The 25,914-nt window shown below is 40.5% G+C and overlaps 1 protein-coding gene across 1 annotated transcript in view; it reads left to right on the top strand.

Moving 5' to 3' along the window:
• The window catches only part of LOC114655838 (galectin-9-like), a 39,204-nt gene extending 16,086 nt beyond the window's left edge, over positions 1-23,118 (top strand). Inside the window, exons 8-13 of the mRNA XM_028807101.2 lie at positions 7,971-8,000; positions 10,258-10,278; positions 14,190-14,222; positions 15,356-15,444; positions 16,206-16,365; positions 22,112-23,118. Of these exons, the coding sequence (XP_028662934.1) occupies positions 7,971-8,000; positions 10,258-10,278; positions 14,190-14,222; positions 15,356-15,444; positions 16,206-16,365; positions 22,112-22,258 (480 nt within the window). The 3' untranslated portion in view covers positions 22,259-23,118. The remainder of the gene's footprint in view (positions 1-7,970; positions 8,001-10,257; positions 10,279-14,189; positions 14,223-15,355; positions 15,445-16,205; positions 16,366-22,111) is intronic.
• Positions 23,119-25,914: the final 2,796 nt, after the last annotated feature.

Consider the following 25,914-nt stretch of genomic DNA (forward strand, 5'->3'; position numbering starts at 1 on the left):
AACTTCAACTACGAATTACCTTAACAACAGTTACACCAACTTGTATATTTTGGATCTTTTCCTCTTTTTCACCTCTGATAGCTGCGACTGATAACAGACAAATCCTCAGTACATGTTCTTATAAAACCAGTAGACTGCGTGAGTGGGTAGGAACTCACTGTCACAGGCTGCTTGTGCTCGTGGGATGGCAATCCTCTGTCAGCATATCTAGCTGAGTGCATGTGGAAACCTTTGCAACACCAGGTTATTTTTGCTTAATTAAGTCTTTCCAGAGGCTTGACTGTAAGCAAAAGAAAACCAGCGCATCTACATTTAACACCTTGCAAAGTCATAACAAATAAGTTAAATGATCTTTGTAACCGTAAAAATATAAAAGGCAACCAAGGAAAAGAGTAGGTTATTTAGATATGAGTGAAGCACCCTGTGGTGTGTACACTGCATGCACAGAGCATGTAAATGTTTACTCAGTATTTACCTTACACTAAACCAAGCTCACAGCTCCATTACGTGCAGATTATAATGATTCCCTATTTCACTGTCACTATAATTTACTAGGGTGACCAGACATCCCGGTGACAGACAGTCTTGATTTTAGGCTATGTGCCCCGCTTAGATAACTGAAGTATACCAAAATATTTCAGTACATTTAGAAATGCCAAGGTGAAGCTGGAATGCTTTACATGCTGGCCCTTGTGATTTCTATGCAACTCCTTCCTTTGTATCCCTAATGGAAGATGTTGTGTGTTTAATTACCCAAAAATTGGCTGGGAGAAGTAGTACAGAGTGGAACACAGGAAAACAACTTGTGGATCTGATAAATGACAGTGGTTTATCTCAATATAAAAGGTTTGTTGTAACTTTCTTCTGTAGTAACCAGCAGTGGCGGACCGTCAGGGCCTGCAAGGCCTTCTCTGCTGGCCTAAAAAAATATCTGAATCACAAACTGATGTTAATTATACTGCGGTGGGTTGGCACCCTGCCCAGGATTGTTTCCTGCCTTGTGCCCTGTGTTGGCTGGGATTGGCTCCAGCAGACCCCCGTGACCCTGTGTTTGGATTCAGCGGGTTGGAAAATGGATGGATGGATGGATGTAAATTATATTTTGTCCATGAATACTTATTAAATAATTCCAAATAGTCTGTCCGCTTCCTTTCATAGCTTTTCCGATGGTTGTGCTGCCCCTGCTTCCAGACATGTATTTTCGTATTAAAGCATTTAACCAATCACATTTCAGCCATCATTTGTTGCCAGGCAGGGTCAAAGTCACAGAATTCCCCCCGGAGGCCTTCACAATCCGTTCTGCAGGCCCTCTAACACAAAATAAATGTCGATTAAACTGTTGCTTCAACCAATCAGATTTTGAGTTGGTGTCACTAGGGCCCTCTAGCAGGCATACGGCAACGTCACCGTATTCAGACCCGTTGATTGGATAGGATGGTGTAAGTATGCCATGGATGATTTTGCAGGAAAATCTCCCACTGATCTCCTTGACTTCCTTCATCAGAAAAATCTGAATGAGAGCATGGGGCAGCTGTACACATTGGTATGTTTGGCGGTGACCATTCCCGTGTCCACTGCTTCTGTCGAGCGGACATTTTCAACCCTAAAGCGAATTAAAACTTATGCCAGAAATACGACAGGGCAGGTTCGACTTTCAGCATTAGCTTTGATGACGATAGAAGGGGCCTTCGTGATGGAACTGAAGCGCACGGATAATCTGTACGACAGAGTAATTGAACTGTTTTTGAGGAAAGAGAGGAGGATGGATTTTGTTTACAAATAATCCGAATTTTTGGTGAGTAAAATGTTGCGATTTTCCTAAATAATATTGCAAGTTTATGAGTTATTATTGATGTTTTTTATGTGTGTCGCAGCTGTAGCTGCAGTAGAAAGGAACTTGTTCACCCCTGGTTTGTCTGTTCAATAAAGGCATTTATTGTGGCTACAGGAGTTATCTATCTGCGATGCAACGGCTCTTTATACTGTATTTCTGCATATTAAGATGGTTTTTATAACCATAAATTAGTTTTTGAGGGGCGGGTCGATTCAGACGGAGCACTACTGAAGGCCTAGGTGTGAAATGCACGGTCCGCCACTGGTAACCAGTAAACAATTTAGAACACATACACATTATCTTATTAAATAACAGTGAAGAGAATATATTTTTTGATCAAATTATTATTTGAACCCGTGTATAGAATATTGACCAAAAATAGAGTTTACAAAAAGGCAAACTTCATCATTTGTGGGAGAGTCTATAGCAGGGGTGGGCAAACTTTTTGGCTCACGGGCCACATTGACTTTTAACATTTGACAGACGGGCCGGGCCAGCACTAGATGCATGCATATCTAACATAAACATAAAAAAGGCATTACAGTGTTAATATTTACATTCACTTTTAGTGGGAACAGTGTTGTTGATCACCCTTTTTTGCCAGTGCATCGAAGTCTGGTGTTAGTTTTGTTGTGGCAATTCTCAGAACAGATCTGAGGTGTTCATCGCTCAACTGGGATCTGTGGGGTGCTTTGTTGGTGTTCATAACACTAATAGTCTGTTCACACACATACATAGAGCCAAACAACACTAGCATCCTCTGTGCCATCTTCTGGATGTTTGGAAATTTGGCTGCGCTTAATGAAGCATAAAACTCATCCAGTTTAAGAGAGTTGAACTTCTCCTTTAAGACGTGTCACATTGGAGATCAATCAATTCCAACTGCAACTCCTCTGGCGCCGTTTCAGGGTCCTGTGTGAAGGGACATGACACCAGCTGAAGTGACTTGTAAACTTTTCCAAAATCAGTGAACCGATGGCAGAATTCTCCATGCAGGTCGTCCAGTGATTTCCTGTATTTTTTCACAAGTTGAGGGGCATCTTTCAGCGTAGCCAGTGTGGGGAAATGAGCGAATGAGTTGTTTGACATTTGCTTTGAGAATAAAGCTAGCTTGGTTTTGAAGGCTCTGACGTTTGTGTACATTTCATGCACAAACTGGTCTTTCCCTTGTTGCTTCACGTTCAGCTCATTCATGTGTGTCAGTATGTCCACAGCAAAAGCTAAATCACAAAGCCAATCTGTGTCACTCAGCTCAGGAAAATCGTCAGCTTTCTCAAGTAGCTCCAAAAATGAGATAATCTCCTGTTTGAGCTCCCACACTCGTCGACACTTTCCCTAAACTTAACCTGCGGACATTGGAGTGGTAAAGCAAGTCCTGGTGATCAGCGTCAATTTCTTCAAGAAACTTGACGTCTTATAATATAAACTTCAATAAACTGACGATGCTGAAGTCCCCTCGCTTGAATAAAGTTAACAAGTTTTACAACTAACTTCACTACGTAGTCAAGCTGCAATACGGATTTACACAGTGCTTCCTGGTGGATTAGGCAGTGTATGAAAATTACCTCCTGCTCAAGGTTGTCCTCCTTCACCCTCTCCTGGATTCTTTTGAGCAACCCAACGTTTTTTCCAGTCAGATTTGGCGATCCATCTGTGGTAACGTTGGCGAGCGTACTCCAAGGTAGCTTTGGCCTATTTATGACCGCGGACACGCTGTCATACAAGTCCTCTCCCCGTGTTTTCCCCTTTAGGGATTCCATGGCCAAAAACTCCTCCATTATCTCAAAATTGTCATTAATCCCTCTGATAAAAATTAAAAGCTGAGCGGTGTCCTTTATGTCATTACTTTCATCCAGTGCCAAGGAATATAATGTAAATGACTCCGCTTTTTTGTTTAACTTGCTAGCTAAGTCTTTGTCAATTAGCTCAACACGGCAAGTCACTGTCCTGTAATGATAAGCTAATTTTTTCAAATTTGTTCTTGCTCTCAGGACACAAGATACCTGCTGTCTCTACCATGCACTCTTTGAGAAACTCCCCTTTGGAGTAAGACTTGCAAGGTCTTTCCTAATTTGAATGCCAGCACATAACTTGCCTTTGTGCTTGATTCTTGGATGACAGTTTGTAGGATAAAGGTGTTTTGCTGAGCCTGCAAACTAGCTGCCAACCTCTGAGCGGTAGCCGTCCGTTCTTGCGTTGACTGGTTGTTAGCGTAATTAGCATGCTTGGTGGAAAAGTGACGGCTGATTTTGTATTCCTTTAAAACCGCAACGGTTTCTTGGCAAATAAGACATAGCCTACAGCCTTTGACCAGACTTCAGTGAAAAAGTATTTAGTTGTCCATTCCTTATTAAACACTTGGCACTCACTATCAACTTTTCTTTTCTTTGGCCCACTCATTGTTGCAGATGAGTTCAGAGCAGTAGCAGAGTAATAACAGAGAGTAGCCCGGGCTCCGCAAAATCAAGTCAATGTATCACTGCGCCTAATGCGCCACCTGGTGGAACGCCAGGCATTACAGGACAAGGTCAAATGAATGCAGTCATATGGCATAATTTGATTTCGGCAATTTTGTACCAATCTTTGGCGGGCCGGATTAAAAAGACCAACGGGCCGGATGTGGCCTGCGGGCCGTAGTTTGCCCACCCCTGGTATAGAAAACAAACCGGTGTACAGTAAATGTCTGTGTGCAGAAACAGTGGGGTTGATTAAAAAAAACGGTTAGCTGTTAGATTTCTGCAATGGGCCTAAGTAGTAATGTGATAAGAAAACCTGCAAGGATGAAGAAGTATACACTAAATGTCAATTTGTCTGAAAGTGTGGCACTGTGGACAGACCACACTACACTTGTGTGCTCCCAATGGCCAATCTTAGAACATATCCGCTGTAACTCAAATGTGGTGAAGAACTGACTTGAAATGCAGAAAACAGATTATGATTTGAGCAGCGGTTTCATAATTAGGGGTTATCAACACTGGGCAGGTACAGTACTGAAGTTGAAGCTACTAACAACTGTAAAAGAATGAGTCTCAATATACTGGAAAGGTTTGGGGCAGCCACCCTTATATTGTCCCTGGCTGCAAATAGGATTTGCTGATAGGCACTGATATGCATAGGTTGAGTTCCAGACTGAACTGATTTAGTGGTGGAAAAGATGGCAGCTTTAAAGGATGATACTGGAAATGAAGTCATCTGAGTCCAGGAATAGGAAGTGAAGTCATGCTTGGTGCCGGAAGCAGAAATGACGTTGTTGTTGTTAAATCATGTAGGTTTTCCCGTATTTGGCCTGCAGAGACAACAGAATAAAGTTTAGCGCACCCCACCACACCCTGGCCTGGCGGATAATTACCTCCACTTGTTCCACTCAGCTTCCTCCTAATTACATGTGTGTGACACAACTTAATGTATCACCCTGAGCAAGTCACTTGCCTCCATCAGTCCTTCAGTTGTACAAATCCATATAAACATTTGTACTGTGTCCTAATCTTGGGTGGTAGGGTCATGTGGAGAGACAAATACTGATATTAAAAGATTGTGGTCCTGCAAAATTTACTGTTGGGGACATTGCTGTTAGTCATTTATTTAAATGATTTAGATAAACTAGGGGGCTCTGCCCCCTGCTCGGCTTTGCTCGCCAACCCCTGGGCAGGTGCTACACGCTAGCCACTTCGTGGATCTGCCGCTCGCGTATGGGGAAGCGGATGTACAATTTAAACAGATTGTTATTTTCATGGGCATTGTTACATATGCATAATAGAACTAACTATTTTACATTACAGTGAGTAATTAATCAAAGTAAAAAATAGTAAAACGTAATAAATTGAAAGAAAATTATGTTTCATGTTGCATTAGAGGTATTCATTGCATTGTATGTTTTCGTTCTGTTTGGCTTTGAAATTAACATGGAAATGCTTTTTAAACTTAACACTTTTACTGTAAAACTTCAGTCAAAACAATATTTGTAATTAATCTTTCGTCAATATCACATTGAATTTTGATTCTGTGTTTGGACTTACATTGTGACAACGCAACATATAACTGCCTGTGAGTGAATATTGTTTCTTTCTCTCTAATAAATAAACCGACTTTTTTGAATGTTTGTCTCTGTGATTTGTTAATTGTCATAGAAAAAGTTATTCTAACGGGAAACTGTAAACATTTTAATACGAATGGCATATCAAGATCTCCTTTGGTGTCTAATGTTATCCACAGAAGATGTACTACATTACCTTTCTTGTTGCCTGTTAAAATTTTACATATTAGAATTGTTCGACCAATTTTCAATACAACTAATCTTGCCCAATTGCATAGCCCATCACTCATACATAAATTATGCAATAAAATTACGATACATCCTTCTTTCAAGAGTAATTCAGTTGGTGAAAGACCGGATGGTGTTAACGGTTGTAGATATTCTACGGGATATTGAAAGTTGATGTTTTCATCTTCCGCACCATCACCACCAACTTTTTCAGCAGAGTCTATTGATACGCATTTAAGCAATCTGCCGTGTAACCGATCAACAATTTTCGTGTTAATTCATTTGACTTCATCGTTTTTCAGTGCTAGGATTGCCTGTGTACTCATTTCTTCTGTTGATAACCCTTTTGGATAAAATTCTTCAGTAAGATTTGGACATAATACATCTTCTTTTATTCTTTTATTGGGAACTAAAGTGAGGAAAACATAAAAATTTATAAGAGCTGAGAGTGCAGGAACTGTGCCTGACAAAAGCATTCACATGAATGAGAGATGAGAAGACCGTGACCATGGGCTGTTAACTGGAAATGGTTGAGAGGAGGGCAGAACCCCCTCTACCAACTTGAAAAAATCTCTTGGCAATAGTCTTTTCTCATTTCATGATTTTCTTTTATAATAGAGAGATATGTTTAAATGTTCAGATTACATTAAATTGGACAAATTAGCATTTTGTTCAATCAAGGACTTTTTATTTTATGTATACTAGCATCATTTAGAGTATCCATCAACACAATAAACTGTGAAGTGCAAAAAAGATTACAGTGCAGGTAGACCTGAAGTGAATTTTAAAAATGGGAAGACTTTTGTCATATTTGAAGATGAACATATAAGAAGAAAACATATCAAATTCTCAGTGAAGGAGTCGTAGCTAGAACGACACTTGAAAAAGACGTAACATGTAATGTGCTATTTTTTTACGCAACCAGGTGATTTAAGAAGAGAATAAAAATGCTGATAGGGTACAGGGTTGGATAGCAGGATGGAAGCTGGTTTATATAGTGCCAACATGTGTCGGGTTGAGAGGTGATCATTCAGCTGTGTAGTACACTGGTTAGACCACATCTGCATTACAGTATATACTTTTTTTGTTTCCACATAACATTGCTTGAATGTCTAGAGAACAGCTACTTGGCAACAATATTTTTAGAAGTGCTTGTAAAAACAAAAGCTCCTGGTTGTCCAATTAATTTGTTTTGACTTCTCACTACATTTTGAAATGGTCTAACTTTGTCCAGTAGCCTTTGCATTTTTGACACTCAACAGCCAATCTGTTATTATGATTAATGTTCTCTTCCACTCATTAGCCATCAGCCCACTCACTCATACATCCCTTTACACCTCCCATAACGTCCTGACCATCAGAACACCATTACATTAGATATATGTGCTTATGTTACACATTTTTGTATTTTCCTGTTAGTTTTATATCTTTACATTTCTATCTTGTAAGAAGTGCCCTGTTTAAGTTTAAGCCTGTCTTACCTTCCAGTTGCTTTCCATCAACATGCTAAGCTATTAGAAAAAGGATAGGAGTTTGGGATATCTCCTGATTAATTTAAAAGAGAAAAGTCTCGCACCGATCTCAAAGGATGATGGGTATGATGGGTGAAGTGTCTTAAGAATCGCCCTGAAGTCAGTCAGATTCATTCACTTCTACCAATCAACTCTCAGTTGAAGAGCCACAGCAGGACTGCAATGTGTGACATTTTGGCCTTTTAATGTGACATGGTACAGATTCTATTTCCCTTTTTTTTAATTTTAATGCTTACTGTTCCAAATGCTGCTAGAAAATGGTGATTGATGGCTTTTTAATGTGTATTCATCTGTGCTCTCTCACTTTCACTAAATACATTTTCTATCACTTTCTCCTTTTCAGACCCCATTGTCCATTGGTCAGAATTTTGCGGTGAGTTTGTTTTTTTTGTATATACTGTAATATAAAAAGCACTTTTTCCAATAGCCACGTCTGTCTGTCTTTCTGTCTGTCAGTCGACATGAAATAGCGGAGCCCCCTCCATGGACCAATTTTGTTGAAATGTAGCACACTTATCCATCCATCCATCCATTTTCCAACCCGCTGAATCCGAACACAGGGTCACGGGGGTCTGCTGGAGCCAATCCCAGCCAACACAGGGCACAAGGCAGGAAACAATCCTGGGCAGGGTGCCAACCCACCGCAGTAGCACACTTATTCTTCAAGGAAATTTGTCGACAGTTTAATTTTTGTTGAGATATCTTAAACACAGTTTTAAAATTTCAAAGTCTTCAATTGGAAAGCATTGGTGAATTTGCAAAGTCGTCTGTCTTAAAACAGAGAGGCATTTTGCACAACTTCAACTACAAATTACTTTACTATTTCAATTTTACCTTAACAACAGTTACACCACCTTGTATATTTTGTATATGTTCCTCTTTTTCACCTCCGATAGCTGCGACTGATGACAAACAAATCCTCAGTACATGTTCATAGAACCCCAGTAGACTGCGTGTGTGGGTAGGAACTCACTGTCACAGGCTGCTTGTGCTCATGGGACGGCAATCCTCTGTCAGTATTAATAGCTGAGTGCAGGCGGATACCTTTGCACCACCGGGTTATTTCTGCTTAATGAAGTCTTTCCAGAGGCTTGACTGCAAGCAGAAGAAAAGAGGCACATCTACATTTAACACCTACTGATGCCTTAAGTCATAACAAATAAGTTAAATGATCTTTGTAACCGTAAAAATATAAAATTCTAGCAAGGAAACAGAAGGTTACCTAGATATGAATGAGGTACCCTGTGGTGTGTATACCGCTGTGCATAGAGCATGTAAATGTTTACTCAGTATTTACCTTACATTAAACAAAGCTCACAGCTCCATTACATGCAGATTATAATGATTCCCTCTATCACTGACACTATAATTTACTAGGGTGACCAGACATCCCGGTGGCTGGGACAGTCCTGATTTCAGGCTTTGCACCCCGCTTAAATAACTGAAGAATATATTAAAATATTCCGATATATTTAGAACTGCACATATGAAACTCCACCATGCCACCCTGTGCTCCTCAGTGTTCTATATAATAGCATGGTCATAACTCTGTCCTGGAAAGTTTAATTAAGAACTTGTGTTGAATTTGAACAGCATTGTGAGCATGACCAAGAAAAAGACAAAAAGAGACCGTACTACCATATATTTGTTTCCATATTGGCCACTGTAAAGAATCATGTGTTTTTGCTTGAGAAAGTGTTTTTTTTTGTTTGTTTTCTTTTTCTTTTTCTTGTGCCCTGATCCCTCTCTCATGATGATGTGATAAAACAGACATTAAACAAATGAGGATGGGCTTTATATGTGGGCATACATGCGACACAAGTGTCTCAGTTTAGGGCTTTGAAAATCTGGTCACACTTTAATTTACCATCCCAAACATTTGTTGTAATGGAATTGCTTTCCAAATCCCATTTAGTGAAAATCACAAAGGTAGAAATGCTCAAGCCAAGAAAGAATTACCTAAGTTTTTTTTTTTGTTATGTTAATTTCTAATTTCAAATTGTCACAGTGTGTGTGTGAGAGAGAGTGAGTGAAGATTGTCTCTGTGATGGGCTACAATCCAGTCCAAGCTTTTCAGCCTTTTGCCTAACTCTGGTGAGACAGTCTTTGGGCCTGGCAACCCTGAACTGAATTAAGAACGTTCTAGAACTCACCTACTGAACAGAGTCGGTTGAGGTCTACAGTGCCTGCACAGCCCTCTAACACACCTAAATGTTACGCCATGTGTACATTTTCTAACTTGATCTGAGCTTTGTTGACTGTAGGGTGTGCTTGTAAATCTTCCCCAAATCCAAATGATAACCAGAATGATAAAAGTAATAAAAGAAAAGGTTTCTTTTGATAAACCAAGTGAACATTCAAAGCAGGAATCAAAGGAAGCACACAAGGTTTGCTTTGTCCACCATGCCATTCTGTTTCCACACCTCTGACCTTCCTTTTGCCTTTTAAGTTATCAGCCCTAGTTATGCTGGAAATAAGCCAAATCAGTCACTGTCCTTCCTGAAGTGTAAATATGCGTTTGCAGGAAATATGCTACAGTGACAAATTCAATTCTCAAAGCTCTATGCCAAAGTGAAAACATATTGCAGAAATCTAAATATTGTTTTTTTTCTGTTATTTTTTGTTTACAGGCTCCCTTGGGAAGCTCAATGGTAAGTACTGCTCAGTGATTACCCTTAGTTGCCCTTTTCTTGATTTTAGTATGCATTTGTCTGTGTTTCCCAGTTGTTTTTATGGTCTGCCTGTTCTGTGGTTATGTTGTGGAAGAGGCAGCAGGTACAGTTCTGCAGATAAAGTGGTTCTGCTTGTCCTGGAAAGAAGAGGCATAGCAACACGGTGGCAGGGTTAGGTGTGTACACAGCTGCTTTAGAGGAGATGCCAGTACTCGACTTTTCTTATCATGAGTGGGACATGCAGCCCTTCTGTACAGGACAGCATTACTTACTGCACTATGTGCATTTGCTAATTGACATTGCAGGACAAGCAGTGATCTTCTTTGCTTGCAGAGAGGCTTTACATTTCTTAAATAATAGCAGTGAAATAGTAAAAAAGTATGAATCTGATGTTGAAAATTCATCACACATTACAATGACGTGATCATACCATGGAGGTAACTTTGTGACCCACCTCATCACCTAAGCAGGGCAGGGCCCTACATCGAAAAAATATGATGTATCCACTTTATGTCTTTTCTTATATAAAGTTGTGATTTAGATATTTTGACATAATCACCAGTCTTTCCCAATCTATATACCTTTGTTTTGTGTGGTTACAGCATCTGTTGAGCAAGTGGACCAGTTTTACTCACAAGCATTTTTCGTATATTGTGTCGTAGTGCTAATAGTTGTGCCAGTTTTTATTCATGCTAAATCCTGATGTACAGACAGGTGTCACCTCAGAAGTATACATAATTACCGCTGTAGAGCAAAATTACTGGAGTGATTGTGCAGTTCTGTGCATAGTTTCATTTGGAAGGAGCAATTTTGTTTTTGAGTAATCATGTCCACAATATCCAACCAGAAATCACTCCTAAAGTGTTCAAATTGTTGCGTAAAATATGTAAATACATCGAAATTTTGACATTCTCAGAATATTTCACTGTGTGTGTAGTACTAGGGTGTTGTACCATGTTAGCCATTATGAATGTAGTGAGGAGTTAAGCAAAATGATGCCTTTTATTGGCTAACTAGAAAGATTACAATATGCAAGGTTTCGCAGCAACTCAGGCCCCTTCTTGAGGCAAGAAGTAATGACTGTGTGTGTGTATATGTACCTGTTTGTGGATAGATAGATAGATAGATAGATAGATAGATAGATAGATAGATAGATAGATAGATAGATAGATAGATAGATAGATAGATAGATAGATATTGTAATCGAAGTAAATCAGAAATGTTCAGGGGAGTAACTGGAGAGCCAACCAGGACATCCAGTTTAATCTTATATCAAAGAAAAACAAGTGAGTGATGGCACCACATAACCAACCAAACAAAAACTCTATGCCCTAGCATTACTTTGAAAAGTAATCTCAAATTTTGTGTTTTCATATCCAAATGTAGCATCTTCTTCAGGCAATGTCTGTTTTTGTATACTTGTTGGGCATCTTCTTAGAGCTGCAGACTGAAGAGACAAGACCGTTAGCGACACTGCCCTCTTTTGTCTTGAAGTGGTATTGCATGCCTTGGTTGAACCATGAAGGTGATCCTCAGGTGCCCATGCATGACTAATGACTATATATATATATATATATATATATATATATATATGAATGGAAGAGAAGGTCTGTGATACGGTTTGCATATTTGCAGCTGGAGATCCACGAAGGGAGAAAAAAGAATAGTTTTTTATTCCTGAGCTTTCAACCCCTATCAGGGGTCTTCATCAGAGGATAATGCTTAGACTTACAAGAATCAAAGGCAATATATAGCAACACATTCAGTGGGGGGTGGGTGGAGGTGACTAAGTCAGTATGATCAAGGGGGGGGGGGGTTGTATAGTTTATTTATTGTGTACATGTTCTTCTTAAGTTGGCATATGCTGGATTTATGTCCAAGTGTCTGTTGATGGCGTTTTCATCTGATAGCCAAGACTCGGCCAACTCTCTGGCACTTTTAGTACTGGCCTTATATATATTTATATATACACTGCTCAAAAAAATTGAAGGATCACTTTTTAATCAGAGTATAGCATCAAGTCGGTGAAACTTCTGGGATATTGATCTGGTCAGTTAAGTAGCAGAGGGGGTTGTTAATCAGTTTCAGCTACTTTGGTGTTAATGAAATTAACAACAGGTGCACTAGGGGGGCAACAATGAGATGACCCCCAAAACAGGAATGCTTTAACAAGGGGAAGCCACTGACATTTTTCCCTACTCATCTTTTCTGACTGATTTTTCACTAGTTTTGCATTTGGCTACAGTCAGTGTCACTACTGGTAGCATGAGGTGATACCTGGACCCTACAGAGGTTGCACAGATAGTTCAACTTCTCCAGGATGGCAAATCAATATGTGTCATTGCCAGAAGGTTTGCTACGTCTCCCAGCACAGTCTCAAGGGCATGGAGGAGATTCCAGGAGACAGGCAGTTACTATAGGAGAGCTGGACAGGGCCATAGAAGGTCCTTAACCCATCAGCAGGACCAGTATCTGCTCCTTTGGGCAAGGAGGAACAGGATGAGCACTGCCAGAGCCCTACAAAATGACCTCCAGCAGGCCACTTGTGTGAATGTCTCTGACCAAACAATCAGAAACAGACTTCATGAGGGTGGCCTGAGGGCCCGACATCCTCTAGTGGTTCCTGTCCTTACTGCCCGGCACCATGGGGCTTGATTGACATTTGCCATAGAATACCAGAATATGCAGGTCCACCACTGGCACCCTGTGCTTTTCACAGATGAGAGCAGTTTCACCCTGAGGACATGTGACAGACGTGAAAGAGTTTGGAGAAGCCGTGGAGAATGTTATGCTGCCTGTAACATCGTTCACCATGACTGGTTTGGTGTTGGGTCAGTGATGGTCTGGGTAGGCATATCCATGGAGGGATGCACAGACTTCTACAGGCTAGACACCGGCACCTTGACTGGCATTAGGTATCAGGATGAAATCTTTGGACCCATTGTCAGATCCTATGCTGGTGCAGTGGGTCCTGGGTTCCTCCTGGTGCATGACAATGCCTGGCCTTATATGTGGCGAGAGTTTGCAGGACGTTTCTGGAGGATGAAGAAATTAATATCATTGACTGGCCCCCACACTCACCTGACCTAAATCCAATAGAACACCTCTGGGACATTATGTTTTGGTCCATCCAACGCTGCCAGGTTGCACCTTAGACTGTCCAGGAGCTCAGTGATGCCCTGGTCCAGATCTGGGAGGAGATCCCCCAGGACACCATCCATCGTCTCATTAGGAGCATGCCACAACATTGTTAGGCATGTATACAAGTATGTGGTGGCCATACAAACTACTGAGTACGATTGTGAGTTGCTGCAATGAAATTTCGGCAAAATGGACTAGCTTGCTGTATCATTTTTTCACTTTGATTTTCGGGGTGTCTTTGAATTCAGCTCTCTGTAGGTTGTTAATTTTTATTTCCATCAAATGATGTTGCATCCTTTCATTCCTAACACATTACCCAGAACATATCAGTATAGATATCCAGCGGGATTTTTTCCCGTTGAAATCTGATGTGTTTTCAAAGTGTTCCTTTAATTTTTTGAGCAGTTTATTTCTGGGTCATGTCCTGTATGTTGACTACTTTTATGATGACAAAGTGATGCACCTAGGAAGGCCTTTTTCCTGTTATTTGCCACATTACTGCTGCTGTCTGTTGTGCTGCTGTTTTTGAAACTTACTTGCAAACAAGGCATAAGGTCAAAAAAATGGAAGGCTTTACATCATGGAGAATCAATGAGTATCAAGATAACTTCATTCTTGAAGGTCATAGACATCCAATCCACCTTTCATATTTATTTTTATTCACTTTGTAGTCTACATGTGAGTTGTAGCAATTTGGTACCTGGCTCAATAAAGTTCAGTCAATCATTCTCTCTTCTCTTGTTTTGCAGACAGCACCACTCTTTTCTGCTCAACCTAACTATGTAAGTACATACACTAACTGAAATCTGCCTTGGATAAGTATTGCTTTCTTTTTCTTTATTATATCTAACTAGTCATTATGCCCCTTTACAATAACGGGCGCTAGAACAGTAGTGCATAAACATTAGTAGGAACAGTCTATATTAAATGGCAAGGGACCTTCACCTCATTCTTTTTGTTCTTATTTTTCTTTGTCTTTCAGGCTTTCTTTTGTTGATGTTTACTTGCTGAGCAGACCGTTCTTCGTGTGCTGCCGCCGTGTATTGTGTGTCTTTAATTTTCTGTGACAGTAATACTGTCTTGTACGTCTGCTGGCTTGTACGTCCGTAATATACCTTTAATTTTCTCTGCCGGTAATACAAGCGTGCGCGTCGGTAATATGCCTTTAATCTCCTCTGACAGTAATACTGGCTTGTATGTGGCTGTAATATGCGTCACTGTATTGTGTACCTTTAATTTCCTCTCGCAGTAATACTGGTTTGTATTTCCGTAAAATGCCTCTAACTTTCTCTAACAGTAATATCGCGCATCGCACCGTGCTCCGCACATGCGCACTTCACCAGAAGACACCCACACACGGACACCTGGACACACACAGGGATTTTATTAAAGAGGATTACACCATACTTTATCTGTGAAAGTGAAGTTTGTTCCCAGATTGATAACAAAAAAATGACGCACCAATGATTATAATAATAGAAAAGAAGAAAACCAAAAACAGGCTAAATGTTATTAAGTGGCAGCTCAACTAATGAAGAAAGATCATTGTATTTTATGTCTTTGTGGAAAAGGTATTGTGCTCAATAAAAGAGTCATTTTGAACCCAGGACTTGTGTCTGGGGTTCGGCATTTGAGATGCTCCTTACAGGCCACACGGGTAAAGATATAAATATAATACTCAAAATACTCAAAATCAGAAAACAGTGTTCAGAAAACATTCTACCTGGGAAGAGTGGCACAGAGCTCCGCTGCTACGAGGTCTTTCGTTTTTCCTCTACTTGGTCACACTCTTTCATACTGTAGATAGATAGTAGTTTTTGATTGATAGGGGATTGTAAAAGCCATTTATTTTAATTTGGTGATCAGCTTTTTCTGGTGGATTTGTTATGTTATTTACATTTATCTTCTTTCTCAGGTGGTGCCATACAAGGCTGCCATTTATGGAGGCATGTTTCCTTCAAAGTCGATTGTGATCCAGGGCAGCATCCCGCATTCTGCAAAAAGGTGAGTCATATACTATGATCCTTTACGGCCTTTTCCAATAAAAACCTACTGTGCTCATAAGTTGCGCTGTCAAATTGCAGAAGTATAATCTTTGCAATAAGTGTTCCCGATTAGCAAAAGAATTGAAATATTGCAGAGGAAAAAGACCCTGGACCCTGCAGTGACACACGCTTATTTCTTCACAGCAAGTGTTTCCCAACTTGGCCCCCTCTCCGCAACAAGTGTCTAGATACTGACTTCAATTTAAGTATTTCAATATGTTGTATTGTTTCAGCCTTTAAAATCGGTATATGTTTTACATATCTAGAAAATTTTGCAAACAGGCACAGTACTTAATGAAGACCCTTTGCAGATCTAGAGACTTGGTTTTGATTCCTGACCAGGCTCCTTCTGGTGTGGAATTAGTACAATATGTTCCCAAGTGTCTGCAGAGTTTTTTTCCATGTGCTGTAGGTTTCAATAACATCCTAAAGACTTTTTACAGTTAGGTAATGATTGGTGACTCTTTGATCCAGCAATGCAGTGTCGTGAGCTGTTGATGGCCGTTTATTAAACTGTGCATCCTAGATAGGCTCTTGCTGCTAGTTAGTGATAAAGCTGCTTCAAAAGTGGATGGGAGGATAATTAATACAGCAAGCAGAGAACATCATGTGGTGAATCTGTTAGCTGATGTTAACAGAATTGCCCAGAATAAAGTCCTACAGAGGTGTTGTGCACTTAAGTATCAGGCAGCAGCAATACCTTTTTCTTTCTCTCCACAGGTTCCATATCAATCTAAGATCTTCTTCTGGAATTGCTATGCATCTAAATCCCAGGCTGAATGAGAGTTGCGTGGTGCGAAACAGCTTTCTGAATGGCAGCTGGGGTTCTGAGGAGAGAGACCTTTCCTGGATGCCTTTCAAGCCGGGCCAGAATTTCACGGTATGGCCTGCTCTGTTTTGCTTCAGACAAAAAACCATGAGTGGTATCTTTAAATGCTGGAGGGGGGCCAGCTGACGTGTGCTGGGCTTTATTTTATATAGCACCTACCATAGCAAACTCTATAACAGGGTTGGTTTAACATGCACATTTTAAGAAATAAGATGAATAAGTTAACATGCTAACAGTTTACATATGACAATGGACTGCACAGTAAAAACATGTCATGCATAGTTCAAGGGTGAAATATCAGAAGTGACTTGTTAGATCAGTTTTGATGAGAACAATCCATTCAGCCCAACACAGTTTATCATTTGCCTCATAATGTTATTGTCAGGTTAGGATTTAGAAGACTTACCTGACTACTCAGTGTGGAAAAGGTGCATCTTCAGTCCCAGTTGGATCATCAGGATTTTTTCAGAATATTTCAACTATTTCACATTCACAAAAGTGCATACAGGTTTATATGCTTGCCATCTACTTTGCTTTCAATATGTTTCTAAAAGGATCATGGCATGGCTACAGCTAAGTGGAGTAAAAGGGAGAACTGACAAAGGTGTGTACGATCACCTTTTGGCTGTGCAATGCTGAATGGACCATTCACACTACTACAGAATCCTAGCTTATAGTTAAATTAATTGGAATACAGTATATAGATGCAATGTGTGGGAGAGTAAGCTGCAGTATCCAGTCAAACAGGAATGACTAAGGTCTGATAGCACTGATAGCACGTTGTTGCACCCACCACACGACGAACCACCTGGATTGGGACCTGAGTGCAGCGGGTGACACTTCAGCACCACACTGAAAGTATCAGGAGATAGAGATCTTCAGTTTTCCTTGGAAGAGGAGAAGAATAATCCTATTGTGCTGTAGATGTCTCATGTGGCAGTCCCAAGCAACCTCATTTATTTAGTACAGAACTCAGGAATGTTATTACTTTGGCCAAAGTTCTGACCAATCAGAAAGTCAATAAGAGACCTTATCACACTTACTAAAAAATACAGAAAGATGAGTTATACAGATATAGTGTACATTGCTAATTTCTAATATGCATACAAAGTAGGGGTGTGACGAGACGCTTTTCCCACGAGACGAGACGAGACACGAGACTGGGTTCACGAGAACGAGACGAGACTTTTAGACATTTTTTTTAAAGAAATCCTCAATGTTTAAATATATAGCAAAAATAGCCTTTTATTTAACTGAAAAACACAAAATGCAAAAAATGCATGTCCATTTTGAAATCAACTTTATGAAATAAAACTTCTATTTTGATGAATGATATGCAGTAATAACATGTAAACACTGCAAAATATTTTGCCACAAACTGACAGGCAATTAATTGCACAATAAAATTAAATAGTATAAGCAAAAATAAATAATAAACAACACAAATATCCCTTTACGTGCAATTAACCATAATTAATGTAACTATCAAAGTAGTGCTGTCTTAAAACTCAGAGTGCAAAACAATGAACAAAATTGTCTTAAGCATGGAAAAAGAGCTAAGACCTAGGTAATGAGGTAATGACCTATACAGAACAGCCTAAGATATGGTCATGTTCTTTTTTTAAGAATATAAGCATGTCTACATTTCCTGGCAGCAATTGTGACCTCTGGGCAGTAACTATGTCTCCTGCAGTTGAAAAGACACGCTCACTTGGAACAGAGGTCGCAAGAATGGAAAGATATTCTTTGACAAGTGGAGACAGCAAAGGATATTTGGAGCTGTTTTCTCTCCACCATGTCAGAGGGCAGCAACTAAGTAGGATAGATGCCTCTCTTCTGTAAAGTTCAGTTTCCCTCTCAATTCCTTTGCTGGGCTGTTCTGTCTTCGAGAAAGAGTCCCCTAGCAGATCCTGTGCTGTCTTCTTGGAAGCAGGTTCCTATTCTGACTCAGCTCCGCCTTCAGCTTCAAGAGCCCCCTCGCCCCCATGTGTGGAACAATGAGCTGATGCCTCTTCCTTGCGCTCCATACTCTTCTTATCTGCGGGCTTTAAGCAGCAGAAACACTGGCTTTAACATTAGCAAGCAGCAAAGCAGTCCCCCTCTCTCTTTTAACACAAATACACTCACTCTGATGCTCTCGTGTTTACAACACACACACACACACACAAACACAGCATGAACCTATTAAATCCATTAAAATTTGGTACTGGGAAACATAAATCTTCTAGGGAAAAAAAATCAAGTCAATGATACCTGGTTTTGCTGCAACTGTTCCACCCTTTTCTGTATCCTCTGAAAGACTGCCTCACGCTGGTTGCAGTCTAGCTGCAGTAGAGACTGGAATCTTGGGTCCAGCGCAGTGCTCTCCAGCAGGTAGTTGTATACATCCCCACTGTATCTGCCTGAAATATTGCTGAGAATTGCTCTCTGTTTGTGTCGGTCACAGTGGGGGAATCACTGTCATTTGGTGCCATGTTTTGTTCTATCATGTTCTTCAGTGGCACGATGAGAGACACTGTGGGCCTCTTCTCTTCACACAAGACAGTGGTAGCTGTCTTTAAAGGATTCAGCAGCTTCACAAGAAATTCGGCATTGACAATGTCGCAGGTATCCAGTGTGTCAATGTTTCGGGCATTTTGTCTTACTTCTGGGCTGTTGAGCGCTGCTGCTATAGCAGCCTGCTGCTCCAGGTAACGAACCAGCATATCCAATGATGAATTCCATCGCGTGGTGACGTCCATTATTAATTTGTGCGGTGGCAGTTGTAGCAGCTTCTGCTTAGACGTCAGTACCGCGGCAGCTGTCGAACTCCGGTGAAAAAAAGCAGTTACACGTCTCACCCGCCCGAGCAAACGAGCGACACGCGCAACACCGAGGCCAGCCTGTGTAGCGAGATTTATTGTGTGCGCGAAGCATTTGATGTGCAGCTCAAATCCTGCCTCGCGCACAGCCACATCCATATTACGCGCATTGTCTGTTACAATAGCGATGCAATGGTTTGGCTTTTTAAGACCCCACTGTGTGACAGCTTCTTGTAAAACTTCAGCGACGTTTGCCCCTGTGTGTGATTCAAAAAGTGGGCGTGTCTGCAGTACAAAATGTACCATTTCCCAATTACTGTTGATAATGTGGGCTGTAATTGTGATATAGCTCTGTGTTGTACACCTAGAAGTCCAACCGTCAGTAGTTATGGCGATGGTTTCTGCCTCTTTCAGAGCCTGTACAACGTTTACCTTGCACTCCTTGTAGAGGGTCGGGACCACCGTGCGAGTAAAATGTGTGCGTGACGGGATGGCATACTTTGGTTCCAGTGTGTGGATGAGTCGCCGAAATCCCAGATTTTCCACCACAGAAAATGGTCTCATATCGGCTGCAATGAAAACGCCGATGTCTCTTGTTATTGCCGTGGCTCTTGCATTGGATGGTGGAAGTTTAGCTGCAAAGGCATTTGTTATGGTTGTTTGCCCTGTGAGACTTGCCCGGACACCACCAGACTGAGACCACATCTTTATCAAAAAACCTTTTTATTGTCGTCCCGTTCTCCACACAACACAGCTCAGTCCTGCACAACTCACAGTGCTTTAGCCCCAGTCTCCCTTCTCCTGGGCCTTTTCTCTCCTTGTCCCTGGGCCACCTCTACTCTCTCTCCAGGAGCTTCGTGCTTCCTCCTGCTCCTGCTCCTGCTCCTGCTCCTGCTCCTGCTCCTGCTCCTGCTCCTGCTCCTGCTCCCGACTCCAGCTCATTGATGGGAGGGAGGCGGCCCCATTTATAGTCACCCGGATGTGCTCCAGGTGGTTCCCGGCAATCTCCCCTTGACACGCCCCTGTGTGGCGGAAGTGCCGGCTGTCTTTCCGGAAGCACTCCGGGTGTCTCTTTTTCCTTCTTCCCCCCAGCCCTTCCTAGTGTGGCGGAAGTGCTGAGGTCCCAAGTCCTCCAGGCACGAGGATGCTCCCTGGCGGTCCGGAGGAGGCATGAGCCCTCCTCCTGTCCTTCTGGGCGTCCCGGCTGGGTACCACCCCCAGCCGCGTGCCACAGCCCTTTCATGCGAACTGAATTGCTTTCCGTTTTCTTCACAGGCGCAGCTTTTAGTAACGAGCTGTGGTTGTTTTCTAAATGCTTTTGCATAGTGCTTGTGTTAGCAGAGGTGTACGGTATTAATTTCTTACAGTGTTTGCAAATTGTCTTTGTCTTGTCTGTCATTTTTTCGCCGTTTCTTATTTCCACAAGGAATCCAAAATGTTGCCACACCAATGATTTAAATGTCGCGGGCGCATCTTCTATCCTTACTTCTCCCTCACACTCCATCATGCCAATAACGCAAGGATATTGTCACGTTCTCGCGAGACCAGACGCATCTCGTGAGACAAATCTGATCTCGCAAGATCTCGTACCACGAGATCTCGTCACACTACTAATACAAAGGCAACAAATTTAACCCTTCATAGACAAGATACATAAATGTATTCCTTCTCATGTCCAATTTCTCTAAGTAGGAGATTCACCCATTCTGGAATATGGGCTCATTATAACATTGATAACCTGTGGCTGGATGCAGGAAAGACATCTTTGAGACCCTCATCGTATTTATTGTACAGAGACAAAAGTAAAACAAAACAAAAAAAAATGCTCTTCAGCGTACATTGCATTATGCAGTAAAAAAACAGGATTGCCAAGTGTTGCTCTGCTGGCAGGGCAGAGCAAGTAAATGACACCTCCATCCAGGATGTCCTGGATTCTATGGCGTCAAGACCAGAAAGGACGGGGTCAGTTACCCTCACTGGGCAGCTTCTTGGCACTATGGAGAAAGAAGGAGGTGACAATGTTAGCGGCGGCGCCCCTCTCGTCTTGGTGGGTTATTACATACCTCTACTGAGCCTGCAAGGAGGTCCTCCGACGCGTATGCATGACAGCTGTTTGTTGATGACCCAAAGATTTTTGAAAAATATCACTTACACAAACAGATGTTCTTTAGTAAGCTAACTTGTTATTAAAACCCATTCAATATCAAAGTCCAGTTATACTGTATTGTTATGAATTTTCCCCACTTTCTCTCTGCACTGTTAAAGAGTTTATTTAATGAAATATCGGTACTGTTTTTTCCCAAAATCATTAAAGTTGTTCAAAATATAGGGTTAGTCCCAGGTTCACCTCCCAATTCGCTTACTGTCTTTATAATTTCCTTGATTATGTTGAGAATAAGCATGGTAAAAACAGACAGATGGAAAATGCAGTCCTATTTTCTGCTGTTCACATTTGTAAATTTAGAAAGAATTGGGATATCAATGCTCAAATTCTTATAAGGGTATGTTATCTGGAAGAGATGAAACTATTGGCTTGAATTCTAACTGTTTAAGCAATGTACTTTTGATTTCCTCCCTTAATGACTAATTCTTAAAGGCATTGTTTCATACCAGCCTCCCGTAGTAGGTTGTTGTACTTTGTTAGCCATTATGAATGTAGTGAGAAGTCAGGGCCTGCCTGAAGAAGGGGCCTCAGTTACCTCCAAAGCTTGCATGTTGTAATCGGTGCAGTTAACCAATAAAAGGTGTCATTTTGCTTGACTTCTCACTGCATACCAGCCTCCCATAACTTTGAAAGGAAATGAATAGGAATGCATGGCTACATATACTGTATGTATACATCAAGGTGATATGATCAGAATTTGAGCATTCTTTGCCACATACAGTATGCTTCCAAGTAGTGCAGACTCTTTTTCCATCAAAGAACAGCTAGGTTTGAAGATGGGTTTATAAGAAAACTGTCTGTTTCAAAGCCATTGTTCTTTTTTCTGTTCTAGATCACCATTGTTTCTGAGAGTCACTGTTTAAAAGTGATGGTGGATGGTGCGCACACCTTCAACTACAATCATCGAGTTTCCCAGTTACACCAGATCGACTGTCTCGAAATTGATGGAGATGTTAACCTTAGCTTTGTGCAATGCTGAGGCCCATGACTTTCATCTGAGGGCTCAAGAGTGATGGTTCTGATTGTTTTTTTTTTGGAATACCACAAATAGTAACATATCCTCATACAGGCTTTAGTTATAGCAAGTTATTCAGATGCCAACATACAGTAGAGCATAGCTAGAAAACAATGGGCTAAAATTTCACTTGCTTATTACCAGAACTGGAGGCATGTTTTCTATATTATAGAAAAAAAATTCATGGAGGCCAATTCTGAAATTTTGTAATATCCATCCTGTGAGAATTTCTGCTGTTTCGGTTCCTGCTGCTGTCTAAAAGCAGTCGCAGAATTCAACATTTCAGTTTTTAATTCTCCTTCATCTGTATTCATTCAGCCGCAGATCCATTCAAGACTCGTGCTATTCTATAAATGTCAACATAAAGCATGCAGTCAAAAAGGCAAAAATTACAAAATGCATTCATATGTCTATATTACAATTTTCACATTTGTCTCAAGATAAAAAAAAAGTATATTTTTTCAAGAATGAATATTTTTTCAAATTTTAAAAAAGTGCCTACCTATTTGGGCTGAATTGTTTAGAATTATGTTGCGCCACAAGCTGGACACTTTTATCAAACTTAATACTCAGTCCTGATGCACACACCGCATACTTTTTTATTTTCATGTTTCTGTAATGAATACTTTTGTGTGTGTAATTCCCATCAACGTTTTTGTGCCTGAAGCACCTTTCATGCTTGTCTCAACAGCACAGTTCTGTTTTTTCTCCGCCAGCTTTTGCATTTTTGCTTCACCTAAAGTTCTTATGTTAAATTTCATATTCATATCCTTACAGTGTAGAAGTATTTCAAACCTGTTAAATAAATGAGAAGTTGTTCATTATTTAGTGGATACTTCATTCAATAAAACAAGCATAGTTTCCTACTAAGACCATTTTGTTGGTTTTATTTTTTTGTACTTCCTATTGTTCACTAACCGAACATTCCCCAGTTGGTTTTATTCTGGGCCTTCAGGGCTTAGTGATTATGAACCTCAAACTTCAATGTCCAAGCCGCCATTCTGAAGCTTTGTGCTGACAAAACTTCTCAGGCTTTCTAAACTTCATCAATCAAAAACAGTAACATCCGGCGCCGCTGAGAGTGGCAGCCTTTTCAGCAGCTCCGTGTAGGACTATATGTGTATGTGTATTTTTCTACTTTTATTTTTCTATTTTTATTTATTGATCACTCCTACCACTTTATTTTATGTGGATTTGTTCCCTGGAAATTTATTTTTGTGAATTTCCCCCTGGGATTAATAAAGTATCTATCTATCTATCTATCTATCTATCTATCTATCTATCTATCTATCTATCTATCTATCTATCTATCTATCTATCTATCTATCTATCTATCTATCTATCTATCTATCTATCTATCTATCTATCTATCTATCTATCAGTTAGGAGTCTCTGGAAGCACTGAGACCTCACCTTGGTGTGTGTGATCGGATTTACAAGACTGAACGCTCTAGGGGTGTGCACATTTCTGTCAAAATGGCCAATCTCTTCACCTAAAATGTAGTCCAGCAAGTAAATCTTTATTTTATATCACACTGCTCTCAATAAATGGCAATCCAGTCTGGCTTTATATCCAGTTCTGCCAGAATAAACACCAACCTTATTTTACCCTGAAATGGATAACGCCAATGCAGACTAATGGAGCACCATGAAAAGAATACAGTTGAATAGAAATTAAAGGGAAACACGCAGATGCTAATAAGAATGGTGAATATCTGGAATGGATAAAATCAAAATATAACACGACAGACTGAATTATCATATGACTTGAACGACTAAAAACTGGCAGGCAACATAGCAAAGGTAGCTTCAGTCCACTGTAACCCCAAACAAGATGAAAGTGACGATTTCAATGTTAAGGTTAATGGAGCCTCGCCTACATATCCTAGTGAGTGAGTTACACAGAGCCAAATGACTGACAATGTTTGTAATGGGGTTTTACAACATGGAGGCGACACACATGGGAACATCTCAAGTGGCCAATAGGCTTATATGATGAGAGCCACAGTGCCAAGATTTTTGGGTGTCAGAATTTAGAGCCTTGTAGATGTGCTGAGGAAGATGCTTGATGCTCCTTAATCAGAGAGAAAAGGAAGTGTATTCAAGCTCTTAAAGAGTCTGATGTGATTTCTCAACTTTAGAGTTCACCACCTTGTAGAGCTCTAGGCCTTGTATTCTGAGCTGCTCATTGTCTCTGCACTGCGTATGTTGACCAGGGAGGGATCATCGTACAGTGCTAAAAAAATTAAAAACAGTACATGTAAATAAACAAAAAGCAATATTTTTGTTATTAATGGGATAAACCACATTAAACCTACATATTCAGCTTTGTTCCTGAATGGGTGGAAGTTGCCAGTATGACATTAGAGTTAATCCACTTTTGTGGGGGTTGATTTGATTTGAACTTAGTTTTGTAAAACTTGACTTGCTTGTATGAATGTTATTTACTTTTAATAAATTCAATAAAATGTAAAAAAAAAATAATCCACTTTTATTTATCATGGAAACATTCATAAGGATGCAATAGTAATAAGGGCAACATTAAAATTAAACAAAATATAAACAGCATACACTGTACATATTTACAGATAGATTTGCCTGTACAGTATACATATATACAGTACATATCAAAAGCATATATGTTTACATCTCACAGCCACAACATTAAAACCACCTGCCTAATAGTGTGTAGGTCCCTGTTGTGCCACCATAGCAGATCCATTTACTCCACTCCTAAATCTAATATCTAATATCAAATGGTGTGCTGGTCCATAACTTGTTTGGAAATGCGTGAAACCATATTTGCATTGATGTGATTTGCTGTACTGTGGCTTATCTCATAAAAGCATAAGAGGTTTGACGAATGAGAGGGGATCATTCAGTCCATCAAGCTAGCTTGTTTGGATAATAGTTTAGGTGTCCCAATATGTCAGCCAGATACCTTTTAAAACGTGTCAGCATTTTGACTGTTACTACATGACCGATTTGTTCCTGATTCACAGAACCATTTGTGTGAAGAAGTGCTTTCTGTTTTCCACTTCTTCTTAATTTCTGTCTTGATATGTAATTTACTGTTTGTTTCAAACAATGCTGTTAGACCAACTTTATCAGTGTCTTTGGCTTAGGCCTCAATCCGCACATCACCAGAGTCTGGCGGGTAGAGACAAATCCTTCCAGCCAGGAATTCCATTAGTCGCTCATCTCTGTGCAAAAACCACCGTAGAGCTGGTTGAAGATTTTGTAATCAGCTGCTGCTTTACTCATCACTATTGATGAAACTCTTTTCTCAATGAATGATTAAACACAGTCTCGCTTACACGCTCTAAAACAATAGTTCTCAACTGGGAATCCACGGTCCACTGGAACCCCAAGTAAGCTTACGGGAGAGAATTGAAAAAGATTACTGGAAATATTTGTAAAATAGCAGCAGGATATTTAAATCAGGATGGCACGGTGGTGCAGTGGTAGCGCTGCTGCCTCGCAGTTAGGAGACCTGGGTTTGCTTCCTGGGTCCTCCCTGCGTGGAGTTTGCATGTTCTCTACATGTCTGTGAGGGTTTCCTCCGGGTACTCCGGTTTCCTCCCGCAGTCCAAAGACATGCAGGTTGGGTGCGTTGTTGA

Source organism: Erpetoichthys calabaricus, chromosome 8, assembly GCF_900747795.2.
Source record: "Erpetoichthys calabaricus chromosome 8, fErpCal1.3, whole genome shotgun sequence".
In the NCBI taxonomy this organism is placed as follows: domain Eukaryota; kingdom Metazoa; phylum Chordata; class Cladistia; order Polypteriformes; family Polypteridae; genus Erpetoichthys; species Erpetoichthys calabaricus.